The 22,069-nt window shown below is 35.6% G+C and overlaps 1 protein-coding gene across 1 annotated transcript in view; it reads right to left on the bottom strand.

Moving 5' to 3' along the window:
* The window catches only part of POC1B (POC1 centriolar protein B), a 56,967-nt gene that overhangs the window by 28,680 nt on the left and 6,218 nt on the right, over positions 1 to 22,069 (bottom strand). The window contains 8 exon segments of the mRNA XM_074539643.1: positions 4,785 to 4,871; positions 12,287 to 12,439; positions 15,350 to 15,418; positions 16,172 to 16,305; positions 16,668 to 16,783; positions 17,656 to 17,763; positions 18,967 to 19,146; positions 19,914 to 20,085. Of these exon segments, the coding sequence (XP_074395744.1) occupies positions 4,785 to 4,871; positions 12,287 to 12,439; positions 15,350 to 15,418; positions 16,172 to 16,305; positions 16,668 to 16,783; positions 17,656 to 17,763; positions 18,967 to 19,146; positions 19,914 to 20,085 (1,019 nt within the window).

The following is a 22,069-nucleotide window of genomic DNA, read 5'->3' as shown; positions in this document are numbered from 1 at the left end:
CCTTATTCAGTAATTAACCCTGTCTTAACTTTGCAGGAGTTGTACTGTAAATGAACAATAAGAATGTCTTGTCTTTAGTGTTAAATGGCACTGGAAGAGAAAGAACAGCAAACATCTCCCAGCTAGTGCAGACATTCTGACTTCCAGATTACAGTACATTGCTTTGCTTCCTCCAAATCCTGTTTACATGAGCAAGGTCAGGGGATGAAACATTAGAGAGCCTCTACAGTGATTTCCTGCTTCTGTCAGTAAAAACTACAGAGACACCATCAACTTTCCCTTGTTTCCAACAGCTTTTCAGGGACTGGAGGTTACCAGAGTAGTGCCTTCCAGAATTGAAAAGATTCAACCTCTCTCATGACTAAAACTAAAATTGAAGGATGAAACAGAAAGAAGTAGTCCCAAAGAGAAACAAAAAACTTCCAATTTTTCCTTTTCAATAGTTCAGAAAACAAAGGCAATGTTAAGTTGCTTGACACTGGGTGAGTGGGAGAGAGGCATTAATGCTTTCAGAGTCTTCAATGAAATAGAAAGGAGAAAGAAGCACCACCCCCAGCCCCCATATTTGACCCCAATTTAGTGAATATTTTCAGAGTTCAAAAGGCTAGAACACACCTAATTTCTGGTAACTGCAACATATGAGGACTCTTATCATTGAAAAAGTCAGGACATTACAGAAGTACCAGTTTGTTAGGCATTCACAGCTAATTTTTACAGTGCTTTCAATAATACACATGAGAACTGAATAAATGAATCATCAAATCCAAAGCTATTTCCTAACCATAATAATACACAGGAATTCTTTGGCTTTGTAACTGTAGTCCAAAAGAAAGGAACTCCATACTGAAGATTTCACTGAAATTTTTCCACTGACACAAGGATCATACTCCCTTCACTGAGTTTACAAAAAAAGTTGCATCAGTACAAACTTCAGAAGAAAAAAGATTTTTTCATTCACCATGTTCAAAACAACTGGCTTTAATACTAAGCTAGAAAAGAAGCTGAAAAGATAAGGTGTTTACAATTCAGGCAGTTTAATAATGTAAGTGTTTTTAGTAAAAACCCTGTAAGAACATTCATATTTGCCTATCTTAGCTTAACCTCTGAAGCAAGAAAATAGAACTAAATTAAAAAGCAAAAAAGCACAAAAGCAGGCATTTTAAGTGTGGAAGCTGTGATGGATTGTTGCTTTTGATGAAGCAAGAAATTAAAATTCCTTGAAAAGAGGAGAAGTAGGAGGAAGAGATAATATAGTATTTTCTTAGACAGCTACAGCTCAAAATAAATGAACTGCTAAGAAAATATCTAAGTATTTATTTTAAATTCACAATAAAGAATCAAGAGTGTTATATTTTTAAATATTTGTTTTTGAAATCTTCTCTAGGCAGACTGTTGTCAAGAATAGATGATGGTGATACTTTGTTGCATCCTAATTCTCTAGAATAGTGTGTCCTCTTTTGGGCTTCTTGGTCCCAGATACACTGACATCCTGAAGCAAATCAAGTTGAGAGTGAACAAGATAACCAAGGGGCTGGAACATGATATCGAGGAAAGGCAGAGAACCAGGTTTGCTCTCTGGAAGAAAAGGTACAGGGAGATCTTGCTGCATCTCAGATATCTAACGGGTAGATAGAAAGAAGACAGACACACACGTATTAGAGGACCACGGTGAATTCAAGGCAATAAATATGTTGGAACATAGGATATTCTAGTAACATATTATTAAAAAAAAATTTCATCAACCAAACATTAGAGCAAGCTGCCCAGAAAGGTGGTGGAATCCCTATCCTTACACATTATGAACAAATGAAATGGACAATGTTTATAAAACCTTGATCCAAGCTGGCCTTGCTTTAAGGGGAAGGTTAGATGAAATTACTCCAGACATCCCTCTCAAGTGATACTCTATCACTTTCATTAACAAATCTTCAAAGAAGGAAGGAAAAGGAAAAATCCTTTTGCTTTGTCACAAATCATCTTAGGGGCAGTAATAATGCATTTCCCATAAGGGAGTAGAAGAATGGACAATTCAAGTTGAAGAAAAGATTCTCAATAAGAAGAGCACTTTCTTCTACTGTCCTTTCTCCTGGACTAGACTGAGACCTACAGAAGTTTTTGACCACTTACTGTCAGGAATTTTGGTAGTTATTCAACAAAACATTACAAGGTTCCTGAAAGGGTTTCACGGAGCTTTAAGAAACTCACCAGAAATCCTGCAGAAGTTTCAGTGTTGTTACTCATCCCAGACAAAGGCTGTATTTAAAGACTCGCATTTTTGTGGATCGCTATCTCAAGCATCTCTCTCCTTCAGCAGAAAAATTGAAGAAAATATGTTAATTAACTACTTCCAGTGGTCTAGGAACTTGCCAATATGTTTTGTAAATAACCCTTAAGATCCTGCTGTGTTACATGAGTGATAAATGCATTGAACAAGAATGCATAAAGATACCTAAATGCAGACTGCATTTTTCTCTCTGCACATGCCAGAAGGGCAGAAGAACTCCTTAAGGTAGAGCCTTTAAAAGAATAAGTAGGTATAGATAGGACATGCATAAATTAACCCTGCAATCTGATCAAAGATTTTTGTTATTTAAACAGCATTCTTTCAGTAGAAGCAGCACCAAAAAGCCATAAACAGATTTAAAATGGGTCTCGAAATATTTGCAGGGGAAAAAATTGCACAGTTATAATGTCTTTGACAAGCAGTAGAAAAAGAGCAACCCACTGGGGCTGGAATCAGGGATATGTATGAGATAGGATGATGAATTAGACCAGGACTAGAGGATGGCGATCTCAACTTGAAAAAGGACTAAGGAAAAAAATACAAATAATACACAAAAGTAGTATCATTCAATTCAGGACAAACTGTATGAAAAGAAATCTGTCAGTGAAGGTGTGATAGAAATAAAGGCAGTGTCTGCTCTTTTCTCCTTGTTTCTTAAGAACACATCAAGCCTCTATTAGACAGTCTCCATTCATTAGGGAAACTGAGAAAGTTTCAGATAAAAGGTCCAAGTCACTGAGATCCAGAACCCTCTAGAAACAAGACACAAAGAGTCTAGGTGGCTGGCCTGATTAAGAAACAGATGATAATTCCACAAATGACAGAAGCTGGTAATGTGGCAGACAGACAATGGACAGGAAGATGATACTAAAGGATAAGCTGACATTAGAAAGCAGGGAGGACCAGATTGGTTAGCAAAGTTGAAGAATGTTATTGACTGTGGCAGAGGAAGGGTATTAGCGGCAAAGAAAACACGCAAGTGATTCCTGAATTTGTGTGAACAGTGGCAGGGTTAGGGTTAACCTGTGTTGAAAAGGACAGTTGCCCTTAATGCTACAATCTGAGTAACAAGGTTATAGAAATGTTTCTAGATGGAAAAAGAGGCAGATGGGGAATGCTGAAATACAACAGTGGCGAGAACCAATGATAATTGGTAGATTGAGATGCTGGGAGAAAAAAAAATTGTGATTACTGACACAGCCAAAAATCATAAATTCTGAACCAGCATTTTTATATTGAAGATTGTAAAGCCAGAAAGACAGCAGTCAGAAAAATGCTGTACTTCTTGGGTCAATGTACTCCTTTGAGTTCTGGGCATAAAGTTTTATAAGGTGCTTTCACAGGAAAAGAATTAAGGGAGACTAAGTGATTTTTAGGTATGGAATAAAGAATTACAGTGCAACCACACATTTGAACTCTGTGATGAGCAGAGTAAGTAATGAACACACGGTACTTAAAAGTGATAGGTAGTCAATAAATTATATCCACCACAATGCACTGTCTGTGAAGCCTACTAAACAGATGCCTGTAAGTCTACAAAGAACTATATTTCCATTATGAAAACATGACAACTGATAAACCTTAAAATACATATCACCTCTCAAATATAAGTTCTTATATGATTATTTGTTTTGAAGTAAAGGTTTCTCATCAACCTGTGCATCATGATCTTCAAAAATGATCTTAAAGAATTTTACATAGTACCTTCACAACATAGCTTTCATAAAGCATTCAGGACAAAATAGAACAGCAGAAACCACACCTGCTGCCTTTTCATAAGTATTAACCCTTCAACCACACAAACTTTTTATGGTAATTAAAATTGCTCAAGACACAATTTTGTATGCACAGGAACAGATTCAGAGCTAAAAGAAAAATTCTCATTTTAACCTAATTCTAGAACAGCATGTCTTTTAGATTTCATACCAGGAGAGCATATTTCTCCTCCCACGAAACTGCCGCTAAAACATTGCCTTCCTCTCCTCCCACACGCCATACCAATGTCATATGTAAAGCTAACACTAGAAGACTCTAATCCCATCATTCTGTCTTAAAATGTATTACCTTTTTCTTTCCTTCTAGGGAACTATTAAATGCCTTAAAAGGAGAAATAATAAAACATCAGTTTTAGAATTGTATTGGTGAGACAATGATTCTTTAGTGCTATCATTATTTGAAGATAACAAAAAGTGTTGGAGAATAAGCCACGAATTTTAACAGGAATATTTAGACGTACTTAGCATGGGCTTATAAATAGAATTTGTGCTTAGTATACTGGTAAAACTGTAGGTATAAAATGAAAGCTTTGCTATTACACCATCTTCTGGTTAGACTTGGGAACTGTGACAAAGTTTAAATTGAGAATTTAGGATATTGAGCTCTGAGCACTCGACAATTGCTGAAAAATTAATTTCATTCATATGGACAGTAAAAGCACATTTCCAGAACATGTTAGCTATACCTTACCCTCTTCTTTTTTTTTTTTTTTAAAGTAACTTACAGGAGTACTCATATATGAAGATGTTCTAATATCGAAGATAACTGGGTCGGGTGTTTGCATATCAGGCACATCAAAGGTAGGGTCAACCTGTTGAAAATAAATTATATCATTATTTCAGCACCAACAGAGAAAAGGAAATAAGACTGAAATAAAAAGTGAAAGCACACTTAGCAGCCTAGATCAATTAGTTCCCAATCCCTATTCAAGTTCCTTAAGTCATCCATTACTAACAGACTGTTGATACGCTTACTTCTGTACCAACTCTGATTGCCAAAATAACTTCGAAAGCACTTCTGTGGAAAACAGGTAGTAGGTAACACTGAAATCTGTGATAAGGTAACAGATCAAAGACAAAAGATCTTGCTCCTGAAACCACAGGAAAAAGTGCTTTTTACTGGGACAAATTCAGAGGCTGATTGATCAGAAAGAATGATAGATGACAGAAACGTCATTACAGTATCTGCAATTTTGCTCTTAATATCAGTTACTACTTGCTTATTTTTGGCCACAGGAGTTAATCTATAACTTTAGCAATATTTTGCTAATGTCTTCTCCTGAAAGTGAAGCATTAGGAAAGTACGAGAGAATATGAAATTTGAGAAAGCTGCTTTTATCTTATGGTTTCACCTAAGAAATCACAATAACATCCCTATAAAAAATCTGTGTGCATATTATCCCTACCACTATATTACCTAGGTGTATCACAGCTTCTCAGAATGATGCATGGAAGTACTATTCTTAATATTTTATGAACTGGCAAAGTTTACAGAAAGACTAGATGACTTTCAAATCACCAAGAAGCCTGATGTAATATCAGCAGTAATCCAGACACAGTATTTATCCCAACCACCTTATTGAAAGCAGAAAAAAAATCCCAGAACCCCCAAAGCTCACACTTGCCTAGTGACAGGATTAAGTTTGGTCACTGAAAGTTTCTTAGCTACAATGGTCATTTTACTTTGACTTCTCAAGAGAAAGATCCTACTATTTCACCTGAAGACTGCCAAAACTCTGGCTCAGTCAGAGCTGCTCTCTCAGTAACTGCTTCAGTGCTATTTCCAAAAGGAAAAATCCCTGATGTCCATACATTGGTATAAAGACCTTTAGGTCAGACACATGTTTGTTAAGTATCTAGAATTCAATCTCATATCTGGAATTAATAGTCAGGGAAGGAGGGCAGCAACACCTTCTACTGCCTGAAGACTTTTCATTCACTTTATTTAGATTTACATAACTTAAATGCAGAAATTTAGGTTAAAATTAACAGAAGTAAGATCTCCCTCAGTAAATACAAGTTGAAGAAGGTGGACAAAGTTTACTAGCAAGCTAGAAGGCAAAGAAACATTTAAAAACAGATATTACTTGATTATTCAAAGTGAAAATGATTCTTACACTTTGCAGCACTTACAAATCAGAGATGACAGACCCTTCTTAAGGTGAGATCTTAACACTGTTTTTAAGCTTGTTCACTTCTCTGAGTAGCAGTGCTTAGTTCTTTCTTTTATTCAGTTTCAATAAGCCATTCTTCATCTGTGATCTTTTTTTCTGTCTTCTGATTACAGGTGCATCAGTCAAGAATGAGCAGGGACTCAGGGACAATCAAGAAAACCCATGCAGCTACATGGTCATCACAGCTGAACACTTAAAATTCTCTCTCATTTGTAGATATTAGGATCGAGCCTTGTTTTCTTTCAATTTTGCAAAACAGAATTGGAGGAAAGAAAGGGAAAGAGGAGAACCAAAGCCAGGTAACATATTCTATGTAAAAACCTCTATTTAGCTGAAAATTCTACCATTTTAACTGGGCTTCTCCTTTAGAATCTTCTCTACAGAAACATGATTAATCAAAACCTCCTCTGCATCCAGTATTGCTTACCACTTTTTCAGTGTTAAGGTGAGCAGGAGAGGAAGTGCAAATTTTACTGTTTTGCCTCTGTAAATATCATAGCTATTGAGATTACACAGCCAACTGTCCACAGAGTTTCCATTTGTTCAATGCCCAGGATAATCAGGGTCAGTTGCTTCTGACATTGTCAGCCCTACAATAAATATAATTACTTATATTGGCAATATCCAAGTGCCAATCATACTAGGGACAGGTAAGACAAAAGTCATTTTCTGACATGCATCATTTGGGCACTGAAGAGAGGACAATGCATCTGCAGGATGCTGCAGAGGGGGGACAGTAGATGCCTACTACCTATCAGTACTCTAATGTGGAGAAACTACTACAGTATCAGCACTAATAGCTCTTGAAACATGTTCTTTGAGATAGTATCTCTTTGTTGCATACATGGAGATATTGCAGAATGAGTTAAATTCTTGATACTGGTTGGTAAATAAATACATGGTATTATTAAGTTTTAAAAAATGCTCTTTTTGTGGAAGCGTCACATCCTGAAGCAAGAATCAAAGTTCCTCTGATTATGCCTCTGCTTATTGTTTTACCAGTGATAAGGGGAGGATGAAGACCACTGTAAACACTGACTAGAGGGGGAAGAACTGACATAAGCCATACTAAAACAATTAATATAAAATTATTAAGCAACTAGTCAGAAATAGCATCTAAAAGGTGTTTAAAAATGCACAAAAATATAAAGGCTGTATCTAAGTCCTTCATACAAATATTAGTGTTTAATATTGCACTAAAACTGAATGAGGCAATGGAATGAAGCTAAAAGTGAAAGTTTCAAATTACTTGATATTTCCTGACAAGGTGATGTGGTTAGCTGTAAAATAACTTTACCAAGGGAAATCTTCAAGGTAAGTCTTTTTTTAAAGACATAACTTTAAGAAACAAGACAGAAAAACCAGAGCACTAAAATGCAAGGTAGGGAGTACTGTCACATATTACAGGTTTTCAAAAACACTCTTTTCAAAGCCTTGCTTTAATTACCTGGTAAACTGATACATACATATTTTCAATATCATCTTCTAACATGATAATGCAGTTACCAATTTTGATCCATAATACAATAAAATATATTGGAAGGGAAGGTTTCTACAGAATCTCTCATGAATTAGAAAAATTCAAAGAGGAAGTTTTAAATTAGTCACAAAGTATTTCTTAGGAAAGTGATTAGTGAAATAGTCTCTCCAAACACATTAAGAGAAAATTAGGTTTCAATTTGACTAAACACTGTTCTTGGTTCTTGACTGGGGCCCTCAAGCAAGCCATATAATCTTTTTTCTACTGCCATCTAGTGTACATTTGAATTTCCTTCATCTGAGAAAATATTTACAACTGAAAATACGCTGCAAATTTTAAGATTAAATTAAAAAAATAAAAGCTCTTTGTGCACAAGAGATAAACTCTATGCACCTTAATGTGATCAAACGTCAAAGCTGTTTTGAAAGAAATTAATTTAAAGAAGTCTTTAGCACATGAAAGGTCAATTACATACAATCATGGCAAATTCAGAAATACAATTCTCACCAAGTGGAATGTAGTTTTTAGTATACTTCACTAAAATTGCATAACTGATTAAACTACTATTTTCAAAAAACTCCACAAGGTCCTTGTGTTAAACAGAGACAACAACTGGGATTTATCTCAGCTAAATTTAGACATACTGCTAGACACCTTTATTTGAGCTGGTAATCACCTAAGATTATCTCTGTGACCAACAGAAAAAAATAGGCGCCTTTAAAGAATAAATAATTTATTTAAAATTCCAAGTTGTCTGAAAAACGGAAATTATCATAAGCATTACAACTCTACTTACTTGAATATTCAAGAATCACATTGATAAGTGCAGTTGGGAAACAATTATAAAGTTTTACAACTCAAGAACATGAAATTCAACACTGCTTTAAAATTCAGGCTACTGCTGGGCTGAGAAGACACAACTAATGATTTTTTTGTAAAAGTTAATTATATCTCAGAAATAGGTAGGTAGAGAGAAAATAAAAAAGGGAAGGTATCTGAAATTTTACTGGTTCAATGTTTAGCCTTGAAGACCGAATAAGAAAAAGTAATCAGAAAAGACAAAATATACTCAAGCTTCATCTTTTTGTTACTATCCTGAAGGCAAAACACCAGATTATACCTGCAATTCCTAATGCCCTTGTGCCAGCTGCTTTATTCAAAACAGCATTTCCAACAGGTGATGTGTGAATACATTGCAACTGTACCTCTGATCCCAGCTGAATCTAAGCCAGCTCCGTTTTTGTGTATACTATTCCCCCAGAATATAGCTCTGGAATTACAGGGACTTTGTCACACTGAGACAAGCAGGGATAGAGAAGCAATCGCTAACCAAAAGCAGTAGAAAAAATTAGGAATTTTTAAAAATAGGGGGCAAATTACTATCCTCTTGAGTTCTGCCTGCATATCTGTTTAACTTTTTGTGTTCTAATACCTTTAATTTCATCCTAAGGCAATCCCTCTTCAGTCCTGTTGTAGAGGTGACTAAACCAGCTGAGCATAACTCAAGGCAATGTATTACACCACATCTCAAGCATTTAGATGACATTGTAGTGGCTTGTAGCAAACCTTAAGCAGTCATTGATACTTTGAAAAATCCCATCTCCAAACTGCCTCCTCTGTCTGCCTGTAACTCTTGTTCATGTTACCAGGTCTCTTACTTGTTACTTCTGTTTAGTTTAGATGAATTATCTTACTCTGTTCACATAGAAATATGACGAGAAAGGAAGAAAATAATGAAGAAAGGAAGAAAGAAAGCAGTTCTGCATATGATCTGAGGTGTAGATGAGATAATAGGAAAAAAATTATCATTACAACTGCTATGCTCTAGTGGAATAGATCACACAGAGATATAGGGGAATCTCCAAACCTCTTCAAGACCCCCTAATCAGACACAGCTGAACTGATGTCCCACTGGTAGGAAGAACAGATCGTCTCCACAAGCTCCCTCTGCCATGCCTGTGATTCCATTCCTCCTTTTCCTTATATATTAGAAACATGATGAGCCATTGAAAGATGAGGGTAAGATTGCAGTGCAACAGCCTAATGCTAGAATTCTCTGTATTGCCTCTGGCTTAGAAAGAGGTTGGCATGTAAAAAAAATATTTTAACTGAAGAAGGACAAAAATACTTTGTTGTCCTTTTCTTCTTTGTACTTTTTTTTCTTTTTCTTTTTTTTTCCAGATTACAGTGCAGTGGGACTAGAAATTTTGCTTTTTCTCAGTTAGAAGAGGAAATAGTTAAGAAGATGGAGCACTAAAAATTTCAAGCACCGTGCTACCTAAGAATTAGTGCATGCTAATGAAAGCATGTTACTGCTGGTAGTAACCTGATACCACTTTTGTCTATAAATCATGGCTTTGTCCAGTTGGTGAGGTCTATTCTTCCTGACCACAATTTTTGTTGAGACAGATAGGAGGAGCCATAAAAACAAGAAAAGACAAATGGAGTGAGAAAATGTGATAATTTCACCTTAACACCATCTCAATTATTACACCATTACATTAATTCTAAAAATTAGCTGCAAAAGCGATTCTAATCACTATCACTTTATTATTTAATTTAAAATGTGAAAATATATTGTATAACAATAATGAGTTTTGTTGAAACTGCCAGACACTGTTTTGTCTCAAAGAATATAACACACTTGATATCTACCTGAGAGAAAGATATTCTAGTGACAATATAATGTTAATAGAAAACTAAATAGAGTGACTCTCATTAAAATCCTGAAATCAGGCCAGAAAATATAACACAGAGTCAAAAACTTTGCTATGACAAAGCCATAGAGCTCTTTCACTACTATGGAGCAACCCAGGAGCCTATCAGCTGCTACAAATGCTGCAGCCATTAATAAATGCATATAAAGCTAAGTTAACTCTGTCAAAGCTAACTAATAAATAATTTCTTGACATTCAGCTACTGAATTTCCTTGATGAGCCTTTTCAGTATTGATAATGAGGCCTCCTAGCCTTCGTTTAACTTTAGCCTGAACTCATTAATGCTTTTCCAGAGCTTCTTAATTACCCAGGACAAGAAAAAAAAAATTGAAAAATTCATTTAGAGTATATTCACATCTTTACCAGGAATGTAAACAGCAGAGAGGTCTGGAAATGGTGACCTGAAAAGAAGACAATGGACCCCCGCCGCTATAAGCCATGTTTGTTTAGTACATGTTATAACTGAGTGCAATTTGAATGGTCTTGTAGCAAAACGTTGCTCCAGCAAGACTGGCTTGAATCTGCTGGCAAGTGCTTAGATTGAGTTTGTTCTGGCACTGAGCAGCTATACTGAAGGCTGGTACCAGTAAACTGAATGAACTTAATTCATTTACCTTACAACAAATATGAAAGTCCAGCACGGAAGTTTGTTTATGAAGTTTGTTCATTAATGAAGCTTTTGGTCAGAACAGGATGCAGTCATCCTGTTCTGACCAAAATGCTAAGCATTAGAAAGTTACACATCCAATTTGGCAATAAAACCAGGCACAGAAGAAATCTTATTTTGTCAGAGTTCTCTTCCTCCAGCAAATGTTCTCAATCTTTATACCACTCATTTGCATGTATTCATACTGCAAACACAGCCATCCACCCAAAAAAAAAAAGCTCAGTATTCCCAAATGTCTGTTTTAAAACTCGGAGCAGGAAACAAAATCCATGGCAGCAGTATCTACATTTTCTATGTAGGCAACCAGGCAATGGTGAATTTCTATAGTACTCTGATAGCATATTACAGCAACCAGAAAGTTCTGATTGCTGTTCTAGATTTATCTCAATTAAGTTTTTCAACACCAGAGGAACCTGGAGACTATCAAAAAAGAGAAGAAAATATAGGTAATCACCATGCAGAAGACAGCCAGCTCTATCAGGCACTGCGACAAATAAAGTGTAAACAATGATCTCATTGAAGACATAGCACTGTTTACCTATTGGGCATAATTTTCAGACTATTTGACAAACACAAGATTTTTCCTAATACTGAAACAGAACATTTGACATTGCACTTTTATTCCCTAATTTCCAACACTTTCAGTGGACGCCAGTAGATAGTTTGACAGTAACTACTGTTCAATGAAATATCAGGAAATCAGTTATCATAGTGCTGTAAAACACACTGCTAGCCTAGAAAGTCTTTTAGGTAGATATCAAGACCTTCTCACAACACCTAAAGGTCTTGGAAAGAGGGACAGTTTGTGACAAGCAAGTATTTGACTTTTAGTAATATCACCACATTGTCCTCCTTACAATGATGTATTTTGATAAGTACTGTAAAGCTCAAGATACCTACTGCAACACTTGCAGAGTTATTCCAGAAACCAGATTATCAGGTACGTTTTGGTTGAATGAGATATAGAGTAAAGACACAGAAGAAGCATGAAAGTAATTTCAGCTTAAACCTGCCAGCATCAGCTTGCCTAGTAACCCTAATGAGGATTCATAAATTATGATTGCTTCAAAAGTATTACACATAACAATAAAAAGCTCCCTGATATACATAAAACATATTTAACTATAAATGTCAGACAGTGTTAACAGAAGCTTCTTGTTTCCTATATTAGACAATTTATTGCACTCACCTCAACTGACGTAATTGTTTCATCATGGAAATGACATGACCTTGGGTAAACATCAAGAAGATGAGGAGGATCATCAATATGTGTTCTTCTAAAATTGTGTTTGAGAACTTCTTCATAATCCAAAGTATCAAAGTTGGTTTTCCATAGTAACACCTATAAGAAATCTTCATATCAGCAACTACTTGAAGGTTATTCAGTGCTCAAAACCTAACTATTCAATAAAGTCTGCTATTACTAGTAGATAACTGCATCATAACAATACTGCAGTGATGTCTTAGTCCAATCTCTACTGCAACACAGGCACTTCCCCAGAGTATCTTTACTTCAAATCTAGAAGATGTGGTTCAATCTATTAAAAAAGTATCTCCTAAAACACATTTATAATCACAAACTGTCCCACTGAGCTGTCCCAAGTTATTTTTCTGCCAGATTAAGGGATCATATACTGTTGAATTTCTGCCCCCTATAAAGGCTTGCAGGTCTAACAAGAAAGTTTGAAGGAGTAAGAGAAATGAGAGAGTTCCACAGAACTCTTAAAACACCTGGTTTCCAGTGTTTTGGCAACTGGAATCTCTTCTGAACTTTGTCTCATTATGTTCTAGGTAGAAACCATATCTGAAGTCACATATATGACCAAATGCAGAAGGTCATGGGACACAGAGGTAGTCCAAAGGTATTCTATCCAGTCTTATGAATATTCCATGTAGGCTACTACTTTTCAAACCAATAGGTATAACTTTGCTCTTTCACATAAAAGGTCTTATGTTTTCCATGGCAACAGGTTAATGAAATAAATTGCAATGTGCACATACTGCCAAAAATGTGAGGAACATGACAGAACACTACACTTTGAGATCTTTGTTTGAGGAAAGAAGCAAATAGAAAGAAACAAAAGTATCCAGTGTTTGTTTCAAATATTTAACCTGCATCTGAACTGTCAGCTGGTTCTGCACCAACCAGAAACTTGATACAAGAAGCAGAGATACTGGTTTTCCTTCTTTGATGGAAAGGTATGGAAGGATCTGTTGACTGAAAACATCTTGAAATAATATATGTATGAAGGAAGCAGTCTTGCATAAACTAAAGAGTGTATCAGCTGCCTCCAGTGCATGCTGTGAACAGACCATATATTTTGGGTACTGCATGAGGGGTAGAAGATGATACTTCTGTGGCCAACCTCTGCTCATAAGCATGACATTGCCAGCAGAACTTTCCCAACAAATACACCCTACAATTACAGTAAACCAATAATCACAGTGAATTGAGAACTCCTCCTGGCACACCTGGAAGAAGGCTGTGGACAGGTCAGCAAAGTGGAATGTTTAAGAAGTATGTGTGTATAACCAAAAGAAAATGGACACAGAATAAAGTTCTCATGTTTACTATAGATAAAGATATACACCTTGGTAGTTACCCAACAGTGGTTAGCACATTTTAAAACTTCGAAAAGTGAAAGCTGCAAAGTACTCCTCTCCCACCAAAACTTTCATAAAACAAAGGGAAAAACTTCAACAAACCAGGAAGGCTCATTTTAAGGTAATTGGAAGTTACTAGATCTGCTATGACTACTTTTTAATTCAACATTTCATCAGTGTTTCCTGATGAAACTGGATCTTCCCTCTCATGTATTCACCATGAACCCACTATATCAAACTGCTGAGGACTAGAAGACATGGATTTTTACCTACTTTTTCCATGCTCTCATGCCCCAGCTTTACAACAGAAAATCAGGGCAGGAAAAAGGCAATGACATGACTGCACTGAACACACATGCCATTCAGGGGGGCCCAAGTTCAAAGAACTTTAAAGTAAGACAGGCATTACCAGGGTGTGGGAGGCTGTGTTAGGCTTAATACTCTAAGTCTTTGCCTTCATCAGAGCATCTCAGATTAATCTTCTGTCATGTGAACACACGCACTTTTGCTCCTCTCAAGTATAATGTACTAACAGTCATAAAACTCAGAATACGTAAGGTAAGGTCAACAATTCAGAATTACATAGGACTAAGCTGCATTTTGGTACTTAAAACCTTATTTAGAAATTCAGTATGGAAAATCAAAGATCATACTAGTGAGTCAAGAAATAAATATCTTTCCTCCATTCTCAGTTGGTTTTTGTGGGTTTTTTTTCCCTGCTTGTAAAATTAATATTGGATGTTTGATAACATTTTCACTTTTCCAATAACTTCAAGTCTTGGCAGTACATTTTACTTAATACTTTCTGATAGAAAGCAATTTTTTTTCATCTCCCAAGACCATCTCTGCTACTAGCTGAAATTTATTTCAAACTCCATAAAAGAGAATATAGCCATGAATTATGGTAAACTCAAAAAATCTTAATTTCAACAGCATAGTTTTTTATATCTACATTGAGCTTTTAGCTTTTTGTAACAGGAAAACATGAAAAAGACAACTAAGGAACATTTCAGACTGAAAATTTAAATATTGCGCTACAAAATTTCTTTCTTTTTGGAAACTTTATAGATCTGATAGAGGTGATTCCAAGGTTGATAGTATGTGTTCTTTATTATGAAATTTATTACAGAAGATAGAAATTAATTATAAGGCTTACTGTTTAACTTTTTTTTTAATGCTCAAATGACTCTTCTTCCCTTTATAAAATCCAGCACTTTACTGCTTCACCAAAGTAAATTAGTAAAGGTAACACAAGAGGGTTTTTTCCCCAATTCTAGCCAAAGTTTTCCCAGTAATACAACTTAATACCTACAATTACAGAGTAAGGACTTGAAAATCAGTGAAACCTAACAAAGCAGGTACCACTTAATAGTAATTGCAATATAACTACTTCATTGACACTGAATTGCAACACTTTAAATATTCTTAGTCAAAAACCACTAAATATCTTTAGTCATATTATTAAAATATGTAAAATAGATGTGGTTAGTCTTCTCCTTATCATAACATCCAATGGAAAGTCTATATAACACACAAGTAGCCAGAATGCATGTGAGTAATTAGCAAGTTACTGTGACATACTATATTTAACTCCCATCTACTGAAACAAACTAAGACACATTTCATTTAAGGAGACAATACCACAAACCTGAGCATCCACTCCACCTGAGGCAAAACTTTCACCACCTTTTGAAAAAGACACACAAAGTACAGGTCCCTGGAAAAAAAAAAATAGCATACACTAGAATTAGGCTATTACTGTAATCATGTTATTTTAGTGCAGAGTAAAACACCAATGCCATTACCTAATGTAATAGATTTTTCAATTTTAATAAAATAAGGAACAATTTTACTGTAGTGAAATTTCTGCAAAACTTGATTGAAAAGTTAATATTGCACATTTTCATAAGATGCTACATTACAACTACAACAATCTATACTAGGAAAATAGCGGCAGTGTCCTTAGATTTTATACTTCATCTTTGCAATGAAAAATTACAAAATATATATTACATTACTCAAGGCAATATGTTTGAATGATTTATTATCAAAAATAGGATTTGTTTGGCATTAACAGGAAAAGGAGGAAATGCCTGCCATTCTTCACCAAAGTTATCCTCTGTAAGCTTCCCCCTCCTTAGAAAACACTGTTTTTCAATAAACAATAGCACTGAAGTGCCAAATAACATGATTTTGAAAATTAAGTGAATTATTAATGAATTTAGAACATGAGCTTTTACTTAACATCAAGTGTTTCATACTGACAGATAAAAAGCATGCTAACAGGTAAAAACTGATGCATTTCCTTAACCACTTATGACAAGGTGTGTTAACACAACACCTTGCTGTCCACTAAATTTCATCTGCAAGTTGCAAGATAAAAGACACAATGGCATAAATGTTACTTCCCTCTGTAAAGATACTGAACAGCCTATTAAGATCTCCATTTAAAGAGGGTTATTGTGTATACCTTGTGTCCATGAAGAGTGTAAATAAGTCTTTCTCCTAAGAGGTCCAGAATCTTAAGGGTACCGTCAGAAGAAGCAGTGATGAGGTAGTTACCAGCAGGATGGAATGATATACAATTAACCCCTGCTCTGTGAACTGATTTACAGAAGACAATATTCAAAAGCTGTAGATATCTACTATGAAGATATGTACACTTTATTTCTTTGCTCTTTTCTACTTCCCAAAGAACTACTTCATTTAAGGAAAAAACAACAAAAGTGCTGAGGCATAGAAGACTTGTCAGAGTATTTGCTTAGTTCAGGTCTAAAAATTAAGGGAAGCAAAGAAATAAAAAGTATTCAGACTAGATTCTTGGTGTTGCTAGACTACAAAAAGATACTTACAACATGTCAATATGACTTGTTTGCCAACTTTCCCCAATAATACTCTTAATAAATCACATTTAATTGCAAAGAGTCCCATTGTAAAGAAAATAAACCAAACTACATTGTTTTTACCTTTGAAATGCTGCAGTAGCTTGTTCGTTCGAATATCCCATAGTTTCACTGTGTTATTGGAACCTGCAGAAGCTATACATGTTCCACTTGGGTTGAAATCCACAAAAGTTGGAAATCTAAATATAATTAATGAAAACAGATTTATAATGTGCTCCCACAGGTATAATATCTAGGTGCATGTATATATAAAGCCCACAACATTAACACTAAGCTGCCACAAACTTGTGTGGAATCTACATGTACGGAAACTCAAATAAGGCATTTCAAGGAACTGAAATAAGCATAAGAAAACAAGATGTACATGACAAATCATCTCACTTTTGTTGAAAACACAGTATAATTGATCCAAGTCAAACTTTCAGAGTTTGTGCTAGAATACAAAGTTCCTGGAAGATAGTGCTGCAAATAGTTCATAACAAATAAAAGAATTTTTTCTAAGAACTGACAACACTTTGGACTTGAAAAAGGATGAAGGCAGCCATGAAATCAGCAAAGCATATACAGAAGATAAATACTCCACTGAGTTGTTAACTAAAACTCTGGATCCAAGATGTTTAAGACAACTGCATATAAGTAAAAGCAAGTATTTTTTAAACTTAAATTAGTCAGATCACTGAAAGTGTTACTGAAAGTAACAAAATACTGTTTTCATCAACAGGTGGAAAAGTCTTAAAGCTTTCTTCTTGTTGAAGCATCCAATATCAAATAGCATTACCAAAATTGAGGGAAAACATGGAAACATTCCAAAATCTAAGAATAATCTTACTTCTGTTTAGATTATCTCTTGATTGCTGGAAAACAGCTGTATAAGTGCAGCCAGTTAACCTCTTTAGAAAAACATGATATGAATTATTTTAGTTGACCTGGGTTGTAGAAGTCTGATCTGTTTTCAGATTTAACATATATAGATGTTAATAGCACAGAACAATAAATTAATGCCAGTAAAATTACACTATTACATTTCTCCTTTTTTTCTAGTAAAACTTACCCTTCATAATCTGAGAAGGTATTAATGCAAATTTTATTTCTTGTATCCCAGAGTTTAATAGATTTGTCCTCACCACAAGATGCTATTATTCTTCCATCAGGCGAAAATCTGGAACACACAAGTCTATACATTACTTAAGAACTGATTCTGCCTATATTAGCATTAGAGACATAAGCAACAAAACACCAGAACCAAGGAAGCCTGTTTGAAATAAGGATGCATAGCACTTAAAGGACATTTGAACTTCTGGTATTTCTTATGGACTAATAAAACTGAAAAGCTTCTTCCCTGTTCCACTCTGGCCCATTTCATAAGGAACTACAATTACAAACAGAGCCATAAGCAAGAGGAAGAGAGGGGGTTGAGGGGAAGGTATCAGCAACCTAAGGATGTCACTACAGATGACTAAGAGATTAGCAAAGAAAACTAAAGGTAAAAAGACACAGAGGACACAGTCGAATCTTGTGTTCAATGTTAACCTATATTTATGTTCTCTGAGTTCTTTCAAAACTTACAAATAGCAGGCAAAGAATTCACAATTATTCCTAGACTAGCAGACCAGGTTTTTAAAGAGGAAAACTGACTTGTCTAGAACTTCCTCAAGCATTATTATTTCACTTGCTGAGCAACTGCACAATGACACTGAAAAACTGTTCAAGAACTTTCAAATGTGATTTCTTACAACTTTTCTTTTTCTTATATCAGTCCTCTTAGCTGCAGATTTTCCATTAATATGGAGGAAAGGAATAACTTTTTAAAAAGATAGCAAACAATATTTTCTTGCCTTTGAGAAGTTGTCCTGTCTTTAAAGAGTATGAATCCTAACTTGCAGTCCAAAGGCCATTTCTTTTACCTTTTCCAATTATGTAAGCTTAACTCATCTGGGTTCATGACCATTCTTTAATACTACTATGATTCCAAGAATACTTGAGAAAACTCCTACAACGCATAGATAAATCTAGACATGAATGCTGGGAAATAAGTTAATACAACAAAAAACCAAAGAAAACTGGAGAATGACAGCACACTGACTAAAAATAAATACAGAAGACCCCATTTGTCCTTTAATGTAGTAGAATGAAGACAGTAACTGATTTAGTATGTTCACATATTAACATGGAGCAAGCTTTCATACTTCAGCTAGGTCCACACAAAACTTGTGCACATAAGATTCATTTATTAAAATTTAATTACTGGTGAGAGACCATTGCTTGTCATTCACAGATGTTTCTTCTCTTATTTCTACCCTGGGATACAAAATCCCCTTTGGTAGGAATTCTACTTTACGAAGAGAATAAAAACAACACTTACTTGGCACAGCAAACCCAACCAGTGTGTTGGAATAGCGTAAACAAAAGGCGCTGAGAGCAAACACTCCATATTTTTATTAATTTATCATTGGATGCTGAAACTACAGAGCAGCCATCATGGGAGAAGCTCACACTCCGAACAGGTGCTGTATGACCTTTCAGTACTGATGATTCTCCATAACTAAGGGGGGAGAAAAGAAAAGGAAACAAAACCCCAAATACCAAGTCACAAATCACAGTTATATTAAAGAGCTTAAATCCCCATAAAACTCAATGTTGGCATTTTTATAATCTTACTCAAATGAAAAAGCAGCATACAGAGGCCAAATCTTAACAGCACCATTATATGTTACTTATTTAAATATTATTAGAATAACATTCCTTAAGTTGCGTTTAACATGACCAATTTTACAGAACAGTGAAATTAAGTAGCATCCTTGGCCTTTAGTCTCATTAGCATTAGTATTGGAAAGAGAATTTTTTATATAGTAATCTATAAAACGCTTGAAAGTTCAAGTAACATCAGTCTAAGATCATACTGAATTACTCATAATTACTACTACTCAAGAACAGTCTGAAAAAGCAAGTAAATTATTTTTTTTCCAAAAAACTATTGTTATCTTCAACACTTGTCTCCCCAAAATGAAGTGCAGCCATGTAATCCTTGTTAAAATATCATCTTTAAGCCAGAGAAATATTACAAAGCATAGTTCTACACACATGAAATTGTGACCTCTCAGTTGTTATATTTTTCTTTTGAAACTACAGAATATTCAGAAAAGAACAAAGTAATACAGTAAAGAACTGTGTTGGTTGTGGTCCCCAGTCTCTGTTTCTGTCAAAGCCCAGGCACGTGGGAAGGAAAAGGAAACTTCTTTGAGTAAAGCCTCGCATATTCACACTGCTCAATAATGAAACACATATCCAGCATTGCTCAGTTATACTCACATGCAAGGAATCCATAGCCTGACCGTGTGATCCTGAGAAGCTGAAGCCAGCACCCGCCCATCTGGAGAGAACTCTACACTTGTCACCGCTTCCGCATGTCCTGAAAATCTGTAGGCGCTGCACGGTGTCCTCAGCTTCCACAGTATGAGCAGGCTGTCCACAGAGCAGGTAACTGCAAGAAGTGAAAGGCATTAGGGGCCTGCTCACTGTTCTTATGAAAGTCACAGCTAACGACTATGGATTTGGATTCGCCAGAGAGCTTAATGGGTATTGCAGGAGCGAGGAGTTACTAGGCTTTAAGGGATACTTAGCCTAAGCAGAAGCCTGGTAGCAAGTAATGGCAACACCAGGCTTTCACAAGACTGGGAGAAGTAAAGGATAATTCTTAACAGGTAGCTCTCTCACATGCTAAGCCAACTGGTTTACAAATACTTTGATGACACAGAGCAAAACATTCAAGGCCAAACATCATGCACGTGAGTATGAACCCAGATTTGGTTTTACCAAATCCTAAGAACAATAGGCAAATTCTTCAGTAATCTCATTTTCATCTCTGAGATAGAATTTGTTTCAAGTATCAAGTGTTCAACTCCAAAAAAAAGATGCCAACTTAAACTGAAGACATGACTTCTAACACTTGAGTGACGATATTGACGTATGATAATTCTATAATCCTATTTAAGTACCAATTTTATAGTACTAACATTTGTCTAGTTCAAAAGAAAACAAAGTTGTCAGTTGAACTACACTATCTACAATCAAAAAGGCCAACCTAACTTTCACCAGAGGTTGATCATTTTCAGGAAACTATAAGAAACAAAGATAATAAGCAGTTGAATTAAACTGGTACATGTGATTTTCTTACATCCCCACCATCTTCATCTCTGCTAAATGTCAGTATATAGACATAAATAAAAACACACTCCCATCCCTCAGTTGTTAAATTCTCCAGTAGAGAAAAGAAGGGAGAGGAAGAACAGGGGCCTCCTGAAGCTGGAAGAGTATATGAAGATGGCTTTTCTCTTCCCAGTTTCTTTCAAGCACCAACATAGCACAAAGAAATTGAGTTTCCTTATTAACACATGTCAAGGCAAACCTCAAACATAATATTAGCATATTAGACTATTAAATATTAACTAATAAATTCCCTTTATAAATTTGCTACAAAGATGCTGGTTTTATTCCTTAAAGACTGGTTTCTGCTAAAAGATGTGTGACCAGACTATCCCTATGCCCATATCAACAGGCCTATATTTGAGAAAGAAATACAAGTTATTTTTTCCCCCACTTCAACTTTTCAAAACCCTGTTTTACAGCAGGGTTTTTCTAATTGTACTTGAAAGAATTCCTTTTTCCCTTTGATTCTGAAAAGTGATCTACAGTGGAGTAAAGCTAAAAGGAAAAAGTGAAACATAAGCTAAAATAGAATTTGAAGGCATAGGGCTGGAAATGTGAAACAGACAAGACTGATGGCTTCTAAAACAAATCACTGATGAACTACCAAATACCTGTGGCATCTTATGAACTGCATGAAGGCTGTGCAGTATCAGCTTTCAGTTCTAAAAACTGAGGGAAATATTCTTAGAAAGATGACAGCACCATTCATTCAGAGCCTGGCTTCTTGTAGCTTGCTGTCTCATAGATGGGCTGTCCCAAGGTAAATGAGGCACAAGCAGCGATCTGAAGTTCTCCTTCCTGTGGGACATCCGTGACCATCATCCTTATTTTCCCTCTGGACTCCCTGCCACCTATGCAATGCTTAAATATTGGATCAGAAACAAAAAAAAAGGACAGAAAGTCCAGAAGAAATTTTTCAGGATGCACCACAGCACAAATAGGCCTGGTGTTCCTCAGAGAATACACGACATAACCAGAACCATGTTTAGAGGTGAAAGACAATTTGTCCTTGCTATGATCAACTGCAAAATACAACTACAATTTAGAAAACTGGAAATCCACAATGAGCTGACTCCAATATACAACTTACTCCAGTTTACAACCTGAGTGCCTTTTCCTCTTTAAACACCAATGCTTCTGTACACACCTACATATAGCAGACACATCACTGGATAATTTGCTTTTCTGCTGATGAGTCACTACAGAATTGAACACCAAAAATAAAGACTTGGCCTTATGCAAAGGCCAGGTTGAGAGAT

This window comes from Zonotrichia albicollis, chromosome 4 (genome assembly GCF_047830755.1).
Source record: "Zonotrichia albicollis isolate bZonAlb1 chromosome 4, bZonAlb1.hap1, whole genome shotgun sequence".
Classification (NCBI taxonomy): Eukaryota; Metazoa; Chordata; class Aves; order Passeriformes; family Passerellidae; genus Zonotrichia; species Zonotrichia albicollis.
Note: the sequence above shows the minus strand (reverse complement) of the source record. Positions and strands in the feature narration are given on the sequence as shown.